Source organism: Mesoplodon bidens (assembly GCF_964165515.1).
Source record: "Mesoplodon bidens genome assembly, chromosome: 10".
Classification (NCBI taxonomy): Eukaryota; Metazoa; Chordata; class Mammalia; order Artiodactyla; family Ziphiidae; genus Mesoplodon; species Mesoplodon bidens.
Genome location: NC_138172.1, coordinates 81576622 through 81591297, shown reverse-complemented (window position 1 = coordinate 81591297; position 14676 = coordinate 81576622). Strand labels below are relative to the sequence as shown.

Here is a 14676-nt window from a genome sequence, read left to right as displayed (position 1 = left end):
AATGAGACCCTGGTGAAATGGCATAACTTCTCTGTTTCTTAGTTTCCACCCATCCCATCTGTCTCATGGGGCTGCTGTAAGATTCAAATGAGATGATGTGGTTGAAGGGCCATGAAAGAGAGAACCCTTAGATTTCTGGCCAGCTCACCAGGCTGTCTGTCTCTCCCCTCAGGCTCTGGACCAGGGATTGGCACACTTTTCCTGCAAAGGGCCAGACAGTAAATGTTTTAGGCTTTGCAGGTCATGTGGTCTCTGTCATAACCCATCTCTGCTGTTGTAGTGGGAAAGCAGCCATGTATCATATGGAAGCAAATGAGTGTGATTGTGTTCCAACAAAACTTCATTTATGGAAACTGAAACTGGAATTTCAGATCATTTTCACATGTCACAAATCATTATTTTTCTTTTGCTTTGTTTTTCCCAACCATTTAAAAGTATAAATGCCGTTCTTGTCTCATGGGCTGTATAAAATCAGATGGTCGGGTGGAATTGGCCCATGGGCCATAGTTTGCCAACCCCTGTACCGGAGTGTCCATCCCTGTGCCGTCCAACATGGTGGCAAGTAATCATATATCATTTAAATTTAAATTTAAAATTTAAATTAACAATTCAGTTTCTGTGTTGCCCTAGCCTCACGCCAGGTGCTCAGTAGTCACCTGTGTCTAGTGGCTACCATACTGGACAGTACAGAACATTTCCACCAATACAGAAAGTTCGATTGGACAGCTCTGGTCCAGATAAAATAAGCCTGGGAGTTTTCCTCCAGGGCAGGGTTAGCTAATTAGTGACAGAGAAAGATAGCAGTCCAGGCCTCTTTGAAATGCCCTCATGCTAACTCTGCTGGGAAATTCTGTGCTGGAGGATTGATTGCACTGCCAGGTTTTTAAATAAAATGCTGTTTTGGATAGTACAGTATCTGGTAGAAATTGGAACCCACTTTAAGCACTGCTCTTTAGGTTCAGAACGAAAACATTTGTTTTTAAGATAAAGCATAGCCAGTTACTGGGAATAAACGTGCTATTTGTTTCTTTCTTCTCTTTTAGAATGAAAAGAAAGTTTTATTCCTGGGAGGAATGCATGAACCTTCGGGAGGTCAAGGTATTTATTAATACACAAAGGGATAATTTATGGTATGGTTGATTAAAATAGCTTTATACATGCATAGATTTATAGTTGATACAGTTTGAATTGTTTCACTGATGTTGAAAAAGGAGGCAGATGATAACGTAATGCAGCTGACAGCTGAGAGGAGAAGATTGCTGTGCTATTTATATGTGTGTACTTTTTTTTTTTAGTTTTTGATGTGTGTGCATGTACTTCTTTTTAAACCTTGGTAATAGTGCTGTTAACTAAACCACAGATTTATTCAACTTTCACTAGTTTCTCACTAGTGTCTCTTTTCTTTCAAATGGTGATGAAATATACATAGTACTTACCTTTTGACCATTTTTTTAAAGCTTTGCACAATTTTGTTTACATAGCAAACTGGACAACATTAGAAAATCTGTCATACCATCCAGAAGTTGAACATATGTATGAATCACATTTTGTAGCCATCTCTGGAGAAGGCTTCTTTGCACATTTTCTGCAAACAATGCCTATGCATTAAGGTCAACAACAACTCAAAGGAAAGTGGCAGGTTGCCAGGTAGATAATCAGAGAAATAGTCCAGATTGTTAGAATAGCGATAAAGGTGTCCCGTGCTAGAACCCAAAGGACTCAAAATAGATACAGAATTGCGTATTTGACCTAAAAATGGTACAGTTCAGTGGTATTAAGTACTTACATAACGTTGTACACCCATCAGAATGGCCCATCTCCAGGACTCTTTTCATCTTGCAAAACTGAAACTCTATGTCCATTAAACAATAACTCCCCATGAATCCCTCCTCCCAGCCCCTGGCCAGCACCATTCTACATTCTATCTGTCGACTACACTAGGTACCTCATATAAGTGCAATCATACAGTATTTGTCATTTTTGTGACTGGCTTATTTCGCTTAGCAGAATGTCTTCTAAATTCATCCATGTGTCAGGATTTCCTTCCCTTTTAAGGCTGATTCACATTCCATTGTATGGATCTACTATATATTGTTTATCTATTCATCCATCGATGGACACTGGGACACCTTTGGCTATTATCAACCTCCCCATATCTTTAAACTCCTTTCCACTGGCTCCTTGTCTTCAGTCTATCAACGTGCCCACCGTTCTGTCTAACCAGGCTCAGCCCTCCGCCCCGTGGAGCTCCCACCCCTTCCCCTTCCGACCTTACCTTCCAGAGCACCCCCTCCGCTGTCACTTCCCCCCACCACTGACTTTCCACTTAACTGAATCAGGCATTCACCTCTGCAACTCTACGGACGTTGCTCTCCTAAAAGCCACCAGCTGTCAAGTCCAGGATCACTGGGACTTCCCTGGTGGTCCAGTGGTTAAGACTCTGCGCTGCCAACACAGGGGGCGCGGGTTCGATCCCTAGTCGGAGAAATAAGATCCCACATGCTGTGCGGCGTGGCCAAAAGATTAAAAGAAAAAGTCCAGGGCTTCCCTGGTGGCGCAGTGGTTGAGAGTCCGCCTGCCGATGCAGGGGACGCGGGTTCGTGCCCCGGTCCGGGAGGATCCCACATGCCGCGGAGCGGCTGGGCCCGTGAGCCGTGGCCGCTGAGCCTGCGCGTCCGGAGCCTGTGCTCCGCAACGGGGGAGGCCACAACAGTGAGAGGCCCGCGTACTGCAAAAAAACAAAGACAAACAAACAAAAGAAAAAGGCCAGGATCATTTTCTCAGACATTTTCTTGTCTGTGGACCACTTCCTCCTCTCCTCTCCCAGGTCTCTGTGACTCTGCTTTGACTCACCTCTTCTACCTCTTCTTGCCTTTCACCAGTGGTTCTATGATTTCAGCCTTTAAGTATGGATAATTCCTCACATTCTCTTCTCAGCAATTTTCTCCTTTGCTCTGGCTTCTCCTCCTGGGTGATTTTATTCATTTCCTCTCGCTTCAGCAGCCCCATCACATCTTTTTTCTTTCTTATGCATTTAGACCAGGGGTCAGTAAATAGCCCACTGCCTGTTTTTGTAAATAAAAAAAATTTTTTTTAAACAGTTGGAACGCAGCCATGTCCATTTGTTTATATATTATCTGTGGCTGATTTCACACTACACTGGCAAAGCTAAGTAGTTGCAGCAGGGACCATATGACCTAGAAAGCCCAAAATATTTACTCTCTGTCCCTTGACAGAAAAGTTTGCTGACCCCTGCTTCAGTCCCATATATCCAACTGCTTAGTGGACATCAGCGTCTGAATTTTCTAGAACGTCTGCCTCCCTCAGTGCTCATATTTTCTCCCTCTTGTGTTAATTATCATTTACCCCTGCACTCAGAAACCATAGCTCATAGCAGGGGCCTGTGCTCCCCTCTCTCCACACCTCTCATCTCCCCAGCACTCAGCTGTTCACTCACCCACCATCTACCATTTATTGAGCAGCTGTTATGGGCCAGGCAGCACCTTACGTGCTCTGTCTTATTTCATCCCCACAACCACCTGATGAGCAAAGTCTTAGTATCTTGAATTTCCCGATGAGCACAGCTGAGGCCCAGAGATTCCGTAATTTGCTGGAGGGAAACACAGCTCTAGGCAGCGAAGCTTGGTCTCAAGCCCAGGGTCTGTCAGAAGACTTCAGTGGGCATCCACCTGGCATCCAGGCAGTTCTCATCCCTCCGACGCTGGGTGGCCACTCGCTCCCACGCCCAATCTCTGAGCAGCTCCCTCCTGACGTGCCCTTGCCCTCCCACCGAGTTTGTCCAAGCCTGATTCTTCCTTCAAGTCTCGTGTATGAGACTCTCAGCGACCACTCAGAGCTTGCAGATTACTCCTCCTTGAAGCATCCCCCTGATGTGCTCCTTCTCTGCCTGATACGACTGTCCCGCCTCTGCATCTTTTTGGAAGCCTTTCCCAAGCCAAAACAAGATGCCTTCTTTCTGGAAATATACCTCTTGAAAGTGAATCACACGAAGTCCTCCACAAAATTAATTCATGTTTTAAATTAATTCTTTTTCTATTAAACTGATATAGACTTTAACTTGCCCCTGAGCCTCACTGAGAAACAAGAGCTGGAGCCACTCTTAGACTTGGGCCAGTAATTCATGCTCAAAACACACTTGCGGCAGACGGTATCCTACTCCTTGCCTAGAATTCTCTTCTTGCAAAGCTTTGAAACCGACTTCATTTTCCTCTGAGTGAATCTGCCCTGTTCATTCTGCTGCTCATCCACTGGACACCTCAGCCATTGCTGGTGGTGCATTTTAAGCAAACAAGCAGGAAAGATGCCTGCAGTCCACGAGAGTCTGGTGAATCCTTACAAGTTAGGCAATGCTTGCTACTCATGGAGAACCAGAAATCCAACCCAACTAGAAAAAGTCATCAGCCTGTTGGGTCATTCTGGAAGGATCTGGCCATTTGGCCAAAACAGCTGAGTATTTCCTGCCAGAGAGGCACTTGGCAAAAGCTTGTCTTTCAGGGAAGAGGTTCCAGAAGAGTCTTATTTTGTTCTCATTCACTGGCCGTATTTCCTCCCTCTTCCCAGCTGCTTGAAGTAACTCGGTCATATTGCACATTCCCCAGCTCTGATCCCTTGGGTGCGTTGTTACTGAGTGTCCTTCCAGATTTGGCCACTCATGTTAGCACTTTCATCTTCAGACATTCTGTTTGTTTTATAGAAGGAATGTTCCTTTGAAGGAAATTCAAAGATAAAGAGGGCTTTACAATTTATTATTATCGGACTCACGTCTCTATGAGGAAGAGGCTTTTTGAATGAAAGGGCTCAACCCCCTGCCACGGTGACCCCTTGAGGCATTCTTGAAGGAGACGGTCTATCAAATTCTGATCACCTGGTGAGCAAACCCACAGCTGGGTGTCCGGCTGTCACACATGAACTGGATTACTGCTCACCAATATGAAAGTGTATTTGTTCACTGTGGACAGAGCTAGTGATGCAAATGGAAAATAGCTTGCGCGTGGCTGCACTCACGTGTATGTTCCAGGAATAGGAAAACCACACATGCGCATGGGGAATAATCACAAGGTCACTTACCATTTTCTGAGCCACCCTCTGTTCCTCATCCCCCGCTTGACTTTTTTGCCTTTGCTGTTCTTGGAAGCAGAGGTGTCTCTCCCATCTCACCTCAGGGTCTTTCCAATGAGATTTCTCCTCCTTCTCCCCTCCTTCTTCTCCTTTAACACTCACCTTGTAAGGAGCACTATACGTCCCATGGACACACATGTGTCCGAAGAAAGTTGGGAAAATCAGGCCGCCAGCCTCTGTCTGAGCAATTTCCTGTTCAGAGTGTCAGCAGACTGCTGGCTGGTGATCTCAGCTCCCAGCAGCTGCCTCTTCAGTATCAGATCAATCAAAGCCTCAGTGGATTCCCCTCTGGCCACTTTCATGGCGTGAATTCCATCACCTGGAAGGAGTGCACCTAAAATAGCCCTGGCCCACTGCCTGGTCCTGGGGGCAGCCAGAAGTTCCAGTTATGGTCAAGTTCTTACCTCCTGGTCAGTTAATTGAAATAGTTTTTCTACATAAAGTTAATACCAACTTCAGAGAAATACCATTTATTAACATATTGTCAATAAAACATGAATTGTGGCACTCTGTGTTTCTAGAATTAGGTGTTTCTCCCTAAGTATATGTGGATTTACTTTTTTCAACAGCAGACTTGCTCTAATTTTTTGTTTTTCTTCTTCGCCTTTCAGTCTTTAAAGAAGCTCAACCATGCCAATGTAGTAAAATTAAAAGAAGTTATCAGGGAAAATGATCATCTTTATTTTATCTTTGAGTACATGAAGGAAAATCTTTACCAACTCATTAAAGAAAGGTACAGTGTGGTCATCATGATCTTAGAAATAAATGTTGCAAAGTGGATGTGTTTTCTTTCTGCTTTTGTTTATTGTGGGCATGCTGCTTGTCCTTGGCTGTTTAAAGCTGCCCATGAGATGAAGGGCCCCACCTGCATTCCTGCTTCGGAGGCCCTGTGATAACGGCAGAGAAGCTGCTTTCAGTGCAGCCGTCTTGAATGTCTTAATGGGTTATTCACCCTAACAGGCTCAGAGATTTAACAGGTACTCTGCAGCTCTCCTTCCCACAGGACTATATGGGCAGAGTGACCACAAGTGAGGAGTGTAGCAGCTTCATTCATTCTGAGCCATCCAGCGGAACTTCCAGGTTCCTTTCAGTGCCTTTCTTACTACAGTGCACAGGGCTCGCATGCTGGGAAGACAAAGAAACTAATAAAAAAACTTATCTGTGATGGTCATTTTGGACTTGAAAAGTAAACCATGTAGAACCTCTTGGGCACATTTTCCTGGTGGCAGGTGAATGCCATTCAGAGCATCCTTCTGAGTGATTTCAGTGAACAAATATTGTTTCCATTGTCAATAACAGCAGAGAAGCTGTGTGGTTTGCCCAACCAGAGGAAAATGTCACTATCCACTGCATCTCATAAGCCCTTCATCTGAAGCACCTCAGATTTCCCCCATCAAAAATTTTTAAGCTTTAATTATATTATGGAGAGAGGAGATTTTTATATGATACACTGGAGGGAATTTTTTTTTTTTGGTTTGTTATTAAATGTTTGATGGTTTCTTTTTTGTAACGTAACTGGATATATTTGGTGCTTATAAGGTACGCTTTCTTACATGGATAAGCAGTTGTTTTTCTTTGATCTTTATTATCAGAGGATCTAGTCAAATTAGCATGTCAGCAAGTGTTTTCTTAAATTCTTACTGTATAACCAAAAGAACATGAAAACAGGGGCTTTGTTTTCATTAACAAATTTCATAAATCTAGATTTATAACTTTTTTTCTTCTGCCCTATACAGAAATAAGTTGTTTCCTGAATCTGCTATAAGAAATATCATGTATCAGATATTGCAAGGACTTGCATTTATTCACAAACACGGTAGGTGATTTGGAGTATTGTGCTTTGGAATAGCAGTGAAATGCTGTCATCAGGTAGAAGATGTAGGAAGCATCAGTGTCTTTTGTAATTGACTCCCAGAAACAATTGAAGAGTTGAGAGGCTGACAATGGATTTTGGAATATATTATCTTCTGTAGCTTGATTTCTGAATTTCCCTCATTATTTTTCATGTCTGTGTGTTCTTATTCTTTAGGCTTTAACATTAAGCTTGTTAGTTACAGGTCTAAGTGTTATTCCTGACCATTAACTGGTGTATTAATCAGGAACCTACGATTAGAATTCATAGAAGCTTCACATATGATGTTTAACCTACTAACTAACACTGCTTTGCTGTGACTTTTCATTTTTTTTAACGTATTTCAATTTCAGCTTGTTCAGAAGGGTGCAAAGTGGGCTAACAAGATCTATGCAACCCAGGAAAATAAAATACACTTAAAATAAGCAAAGAAAAAGGCAAAACAAGGCATGGACATAGCCAGGGTGAGGCTAATCGACAAAATACACGTCAGCAAGTTTTACTTAAGTAGGAGAAGCAGGCCACAGATGTGAGCCTGAGATTGCTGTCAGACAATGCAGAATGTGAAACACGACCAATTACAACCTACATGGTTCCTCTGAGGTAAAAACAGTTCAGTTGCCCAAGAGAAGCAGAACTATTCTTGGTACTGATACCAGAGAGGTTTCTGTCATGGATCCTTATGTAACATGACTTTATGGTAAACACAGTGACAAGTTACATGGGACAGTTTCAGGTCATATTCCTCAATATAGGCCAATTACGTCACCTGATCAGAGAAAATGGTCCTACTGGGGCCCAGTATGATTCACTCTGGGGATGGTCTGGTGAGTCCAGGGAGAGATTTTTTTTTCTTTTTAAGATGTTGGGGATAGGAGTTTATTAATTAATTTATTTATTTTTGCTGTGTTGGGCCTTCATTTCTGTGCGAGGGCTTTCTCTAGTTGTGGCAAGCGGGGGCCACTTTTCATCGCAGTGCGCGGGCCTCTCACTATCGTGGCCTCTCTTGTTGCAGAGCATGGGCTCCAGACGCGCAAGCTCAGTATTTGTGGCTCACGGGCCCAGTTGCTCCGCGACATGTGGGATCTTCCCGGACCGGGGCTCGAACCCGTGTCCCGTGCATCGGCAGGCAGATTATCAACCACTGCGCCACCAGGGAAGCCCCCAGGGAGAGATTTAAGGCATCCAGAAGAATGGGTGGTCATATATCCTTCAGGAAATCCTCCATCACTATTGTTCTTAGCTGAGCTTTTGAACAGTATTGAGTAGCAATGCATTTGAGGTTATATTTCCAGCAAGTCCTGAGGCATTACTAGTCTGAGTTACTAACTGGCCACAGACCCAACTTGTGTTGGGTCAATACATTCTCATGAACGCAGAGCCTCGGGATGGACGTGTCCACGAGGGGAGCCAGCAGTCCCTCAGAAGGCCATTTGAGGTTGCTTTGACAGACAGACAGACGGCAAGCTGATCTTGCACAGGCAGAAATCTGTTCCCTCCCAGTCTAAGGGTATCATTGCCATTGCAAATATTGCACCAACAAATGAGTTTCATTACCCAATAAGAAAATTGGGCGGAAGCCCTTTGATGATACAGTCAGTTCAGATTTGACGCAAATTGGCAGTGAGGGGAAAAGACATTGTGCTGCATGGTACGTCTGGGACCCTTCCCAGCCTGCTCTGTGACCCCTAAGCAGCCATCACATTTAGAGGCCAAACGAAACACACACAGACAAACAGAGGCTGTCTGTACAAGTTCTTGGAAGCTGCGGGCATGTGCTGAATAATTGGAGAGTGATATGCAAGCCCGTGAACCAATCCTAGTAAAAAGTTTTCAGTAAAAGGTATCTCTGATTCCACTGACACAGGTAGAAGGGGCACTTTTGCCACAAGAATTTCCCAAGGAATGGTATGAGTTTGCAAAACGCTGAAAACTTCTGGTATGGTGTCTTTAGGGACAAATAGGAGGAGAAGGGGCACTTACTAGATTTGAGAGCCCAGGAAAAACAAATGATGAGAAATCAAAGGGATTCTCCAAAGAGAAAGGTCAACCAGAAGTTTTCACGTAGGGACCCGTCGTAGTGTCTCAGTTACTGGGGCTTTTTGCTCAGTACTGGGAACTGCATGGTGGATCTATAAGAAAGTTGATACGTGTTGGCTTTCTCTTCCTTTCCTTTTTGTTGCTTTTTGTGAGACTCAGATAGCTGTTGCCAGAAACAACTTGTATCCTTTTATCCAGGTCTTTACCAAATCCCATCAAATCAACACAGATGCGCACGCACACACACGCACCCATACTTGTGCATACACACGCACACATCTGCGTGTACACATGCACATGTGCACCTACACATACACTCTCCCCCCAATACCCACAAATGCACATGTATGCACACACACACGGTACATATTCGTATCCAGTAATTTAGCATCCCTAAGTTATTGTGTCAAAACACCTCGTTGAAACTCTGCACTGTCAGTCTTCTTTGCACACCTTACATACTCTGATTGTGTTCAGAAAGGGTGGAAGGGAAAGCTCAGTTAAGGACGGTCAGACCTCCTCTGCTTTTCTAACCCCAGCACCATGCTTCTCCCTAAGATTCTTGTGGAGACTGTCCCCCAGCTAAGTGCCAGTTCTAGTTTGAGCTTAATATCATTTCATCTGTTACCTTATTTGTTTCCTTGCCAGTTTCTCAGGTAGAGAGGACAGGTGGTATCTATTCCTTTCAAAGAAGAGGAAACTGGGCTTCCCTCGTGGGGCAGTGGTTGAGAGTCCACCTGCCGATGCAGGGGACACGGGTTCGTGCCCCAGTCCGGGAAGATCCCACATGCCATGGAGCGGCTGGGCCCGTGAGCCATGGCCGCTGAGCCTGCGCGTCCGGAGCCTGTGCTCCGCAGCGGGAGAGGCTACAGCAGTTAGAGGCCTGTGTGCCGCAAGAAAAAAAAAAAAGAAGAGGAAACTGAGGTTCAGAGAGGTTTAAAGACCTGCCAAAGGCCCCCCTGCATTAAAGCAGTAGAGCGGAGATTAGCTCCGATATCTGTGCCCATTTGCTACACTTCTCTAGAAAAACCTGTCTCTTCTCACAGAGAACAAGAAGTGAAGAAAGTGGTGACAGTAATTGGAGGTGGGATGGATATTCATTTTGTAGGTTCTATCTCGTTTTCATTGATAAATGATTTTTGAAAACTTTTGAATGGTTTTCATGCGTTGTTGACTTAACTTTGGAGCTTTATGTTGTTCTTTTCCTCCAGTCGCAGAAAAAAAATAATCAAAAGCGCTTTGCAGATTTGTCTTGTGAGTTTCAGGCTCCTCCCTGTTGTCTGGTTCTCACTGTGAGAAGGTGCGTTCTGTCCCTGGGAGTGGACTCCTTTGGGAGCAGAGAACAGAGCTGCAGGTGGTTGCCATGGCCATGGCTCATGTCAGTGACTACTTCCCCCCACAGGGAATGAAAACTCAGCTCAACTGGGTGCTGATCGAGCAATGCCAAAGCATATATACTTTGCAGGAATTAAATAATTAATGCAAACCATGTTTCATCCTTGTCCTGCCCTTGCAGATATCCATGCAGGAAAGCCAGAACGCCTTAGGTGGCTTAAAGGACAATGTTTGGCCCCAAGAGGTGGTTCTCTGCTACCATGTTTCACCAATGTCTTGCTGTGCATGACCTTGAGTCAGCCCTTCGCCTTTCTGTGTGTTGCTGTCCTCCTGGCCTTCTTGATAAAAGCACTGTGGGTTTAAATTCAGTAATATCTGTGAAATTACAACTTCCCTAGCAGGAAGGTGTGCTACAGAAATTCATAATGTTTAAGTATTCTCTGGTTATTTCCATATATTCCTATCAGATTCCTCATGAACAGAATGTGGAGTGGAGAAAGCCTTCTTTGTGGCTTGACGTTTTTCTTGCCCAAGGGTTGTTAATAAAAAAAGGAAGCTCAACGCATTTTCTGCCAGGATGAAAGAGAAAATCCCTCTGTTATTCGACTGGCATGGGGTACCCTGAAATTAAATTGGAGGCCTGTTCCTGTGTTCTGAAAGCCAAACAATTTCGAACAGGAAGATTCTGTGTTAACAGCACTTTGCTGTTGCATGATCTCTGAATAACCCAGCAATAAGGGTTTCCACTGTGCATCAGAAGCTCAGAGGGAGACGTGGGCTCATTGTTACAAGCCTGAGTGCACACATCAGCAGAACACGTACCCAGCCAGGAGTCAGATCAGAACTTAGTGCCACCTCCTCACAAGAGGGGTGGGGGGCACGTCACCGGCCTCGCGAGCCTTAATTCTTATCTGCAGCAAATGGAGCCATGTCTGCCTGTCCCCCTTGCCAGGTTGTGGGGAAGATAAAATGAGAGGATTCGTACTACTGACAGTGACAGGCTCTTGCAAGGTGCAGATGTGCCAAGCACTGCACTAAAAGCTCCACAAATATTGACACGTTGAATCCTACAAAACAACCCCATGAGGTAGATGCTGTTATTTCCCCACTTTGCAGAGGAGGAAAGTGAAGCACAGGGAGGTTAAGTGATTTTCCAGCCAGATTTGAAATCAGGCAACCTGATTGGTCTACACACTTAACCACTATGCAGCGTTCCCTCTCATAGTGATAAAATCGTGATGCTTTGTTAAAATAGAGATGAAAAGTAAACGTACATGACAGGAGAGTCTTATACCTTAAATTACCAAGGAATAGAACTCATGGGTATAAGGCTGATAATAGTTATTGCTATTATTCAGTAATGAAAAGAACAGAGGGCCAGATATTCTACAGACATATTCACAAATGCTTCCTAGTTATAAAGGCTTATCCTCGAATACAGTATAACAGATGACATATGTCAGCTGACAAATACAGTTTTCATCAGGCATTTTTTTTTTTTTTTTTTTTTGCGGTACGCGGGCCTCTCACTGCTGTGGCCTCTCCCGTTGCGGAGCACAGGCTCCGGACGCGCAGGCTCAGCGGCCATGGCTCACGGGCCCAGCCGCTCCGCGGCACATGGGATCCTCCCAGACCGGGGCACGAACCCGTATCCCCTGCATCGGCAGGCGGACTCTCAACCACTGCGCCACCAGGGAGGCCCTCATCAGGCATTTTTAAAGAGTCTGTTTGCAGTTAAACTTTTTTCCTAGCCACTTTCCCTCTGATAGTTTATTTTGGGCCTGAAGTATGATCCATAGAAAGGAAAGCTGCTTAGAGGGATAAATGGGGAACCAGAATCTTCTCTCTCCTCATTTCATTAGTGCCCACGTTCTCTGTGGAAGTAGGATTAAAGGTGAGTTAGCAGGGAAAGGATAAAGCTTGACCGATGGGAGGAGGTGGTCAGTGTGTACTGGAGCGTGACCTGGGTGGAAGCAAGGTCCAAGGTCTGGAGTCCAAGAATGATGCTTGTATCTGAGTATAGTTGATGTGTTAAGATGAACTGAACAGGGAGAAGATGCAGGTTTGCTGAGTGGGTGTTATATAGGTGGTGGCAGGGGCAGTTGCAGTGGGGCCTGGGGGTGGAGGACATTGCATTATCAGAGAAATGGCACTTAAGGTTTGGAAACAGCAGTTTAGCCCAACTAGAGGAGAAAAAGGGAGTCTAAGAGGAGAGACAGGGTGAATCTGGACTTGAGAGGACCAGCACCACAAATCAAGGTTGGCTGTCTGGATCGACAGGACAGAGCAGAGCCGGATAGTACAAGAGCTCTGACACATCTCTTGGTAGGATTGTGACTCATTCATCCCCCGCCACCCCCATGACTCACTTTTCCCATCTGTTCAGTACGAAAATGATGTCTGCCGTCTCTTTTTTCTCATGCTTTTGATGCTCTGAGTGTTTAGGGAGAGAGACCATCGGTCTCACAGGTCATATGTTTTAGGGGCCACCGGAGGCTTGCTGGATGCACTGGCAAAAGATCCCTTTCTCATAACTGCTTGCGTATTTACACATTTTTAAGTCAGAGAAAGGGCAGAAAGGACAGATAGGAGGTATTTTGATGGAAAATGTGACACAGCTCCATGACTGTCTGGGGACAGATGGATCCAGCATAGCTACAAGCTACCTGGATATCATATCAAACGTTCAAGAAGGGGAGATAATTTGGGAGAGGAGAAGAGTGGTTTGGGACAGGTCAATGCAAGGGTGGCAGGGACCAGGTCTGGAGAGGATTTAGCAGGCACGTTAGAGATGCAGACTTGAGCACATCAGCACAGAGGTGGTTGAGGAATAGCTGACATCTTCAGTGATAGCTCTTCCTTCCTCCCGTAAATGTGCTCCTTAGAATCCAACTTCACAACATTGGTAATGGTGGCAGGTAACCAATAACCCCATCAGCAGCATTGACACAGTTGTATTTCCGGTTTTGATGACCCATTGAGATTTAGACTCAGGTAGAATGATGTCTGTCAGTGATTCTCTCTGCAAGAGGAAGGTTTGGGGTCTTCAGAGGCATGTGACGCTGATCTGTGGGTGTTTGAGTCTCTCCTACATGTACCCCTAAAGCCCTGCGGTAGCTGAAACAGGCTTCCCATTCAATGAGTTATCTCTGCCTTTCACAGTGTGAATTACAGATGTACCCCTGTGCTTCTTTACTGGGCAAAGTAATCAGTATTTGACATTTAAACATTTGTTTCAACACACACCAGAATCTCAGATACGAGTAGGTCATATTCATAAATCCCTTATTTCTTAAACAAAAAATGTGATTGTGTTTTTGCTGTGATGTAAACTCTCAGTAACCATAAGACTTGTCTTTTGAAATGGTTTTAATCTCAAATTCTTTCTGGCTGACTGGGGCGAGGTAGGCATATTTTTTTCTTGGAGTGACAATTTCTTTTTGCCAAGTTATCTCAGCCCATAATTCAGTTTTGATATTTTAAAAGAAGTTTGCTCTCTTGGAAAAAAATTATGAAGATCAACTTTTGAATGATTTGACATTTTTGAATTTGTCAGGGGGAAATGAATGGTCCAAAGGGCTCTGCATTAACATTGAGATGAATGTAGAGCCTTCAGTGTCATACCAGACTATCACTTTCATGAAAAGAGCAATACAGCTGCAAAGAGTAATGCAGACACGATCTTGCCTCTGAATTCCTTCTCCACCACCTCTGCAGGCTTCTTCCATCGGGACTTAAAGCCAGAGAACCTCCTCTGTATGGGACCCGAACTCGTGAAAATTGCAGACTTTGGATTGGCCCGAGAAATCCGATCAAGACCTCCATACACAGACTATGTATCTACCAGATGGTGAGTACCATCTTCCTCAAAGGATTTAATTGCACTTCTTTAAAAATATACCATTAGGGCTTCCCTGGTGGCGCAGTGGTTGAGAGTCCGCCTGCCGATGCAGGGGACACGGGTTTGTGCCCCGGTGTGGGAAGATCCCACATGCCACGGGGCGGCTGGGCCCGTGAGCCATGGCTGCTGAGCCTGCGCATCCGGAGCCTGTGCTCCGCAACGGGAGAGGCCACAACAGTGAGAGGCCCGCGTATCGCAAAAAAAAAAAATATATATATATATATATACCATTATACTGAGGATAATATTATTGTCACAAATACTAATTTTCCACTAAGAACACCATTTGAAACATATGTGTAGGAATGTTGGCATTGTACAAGCTTAAAAGCTTGTATTATAGGGGCTTCCCTGGTGGCGCAGCGGTTAAGAATCTGCCTGACAATGCAGGGGACACGGGTTTGAGCCC

The 14676-nt window shown here is 44.7% G+C and overlaps 1 protein-coding gene across 1 annotated transcript in view; it reads left to right on the top strand.

Annotated features, from left to right (window-relative positions):
- The window catches only part of CILK1 (ciliogenesis associated kinase 1), a 53041-nt gene that overhangs the window by 20218 nt on the left and 18147 nt on the right, over positions 1-14676 (top strand). The window contains exons 3-6 of the mRNA XM_081245357.1: positions 1044-1098; positions 5751-5872; positions 6876-6955; positions 14084-14216. Of these exons, the coding sequence (XP_081101483.1) occupies positions 1044-1098; positions 5751-5872; positions 6876-6955; positions 14084-14216 (390 nt within the window). The remainder of the gene's footprint in view (positions 1-1043; positions 1099-5750; positions 5873-6875; positions 6956-14083; positions 14217-14676) is intronic.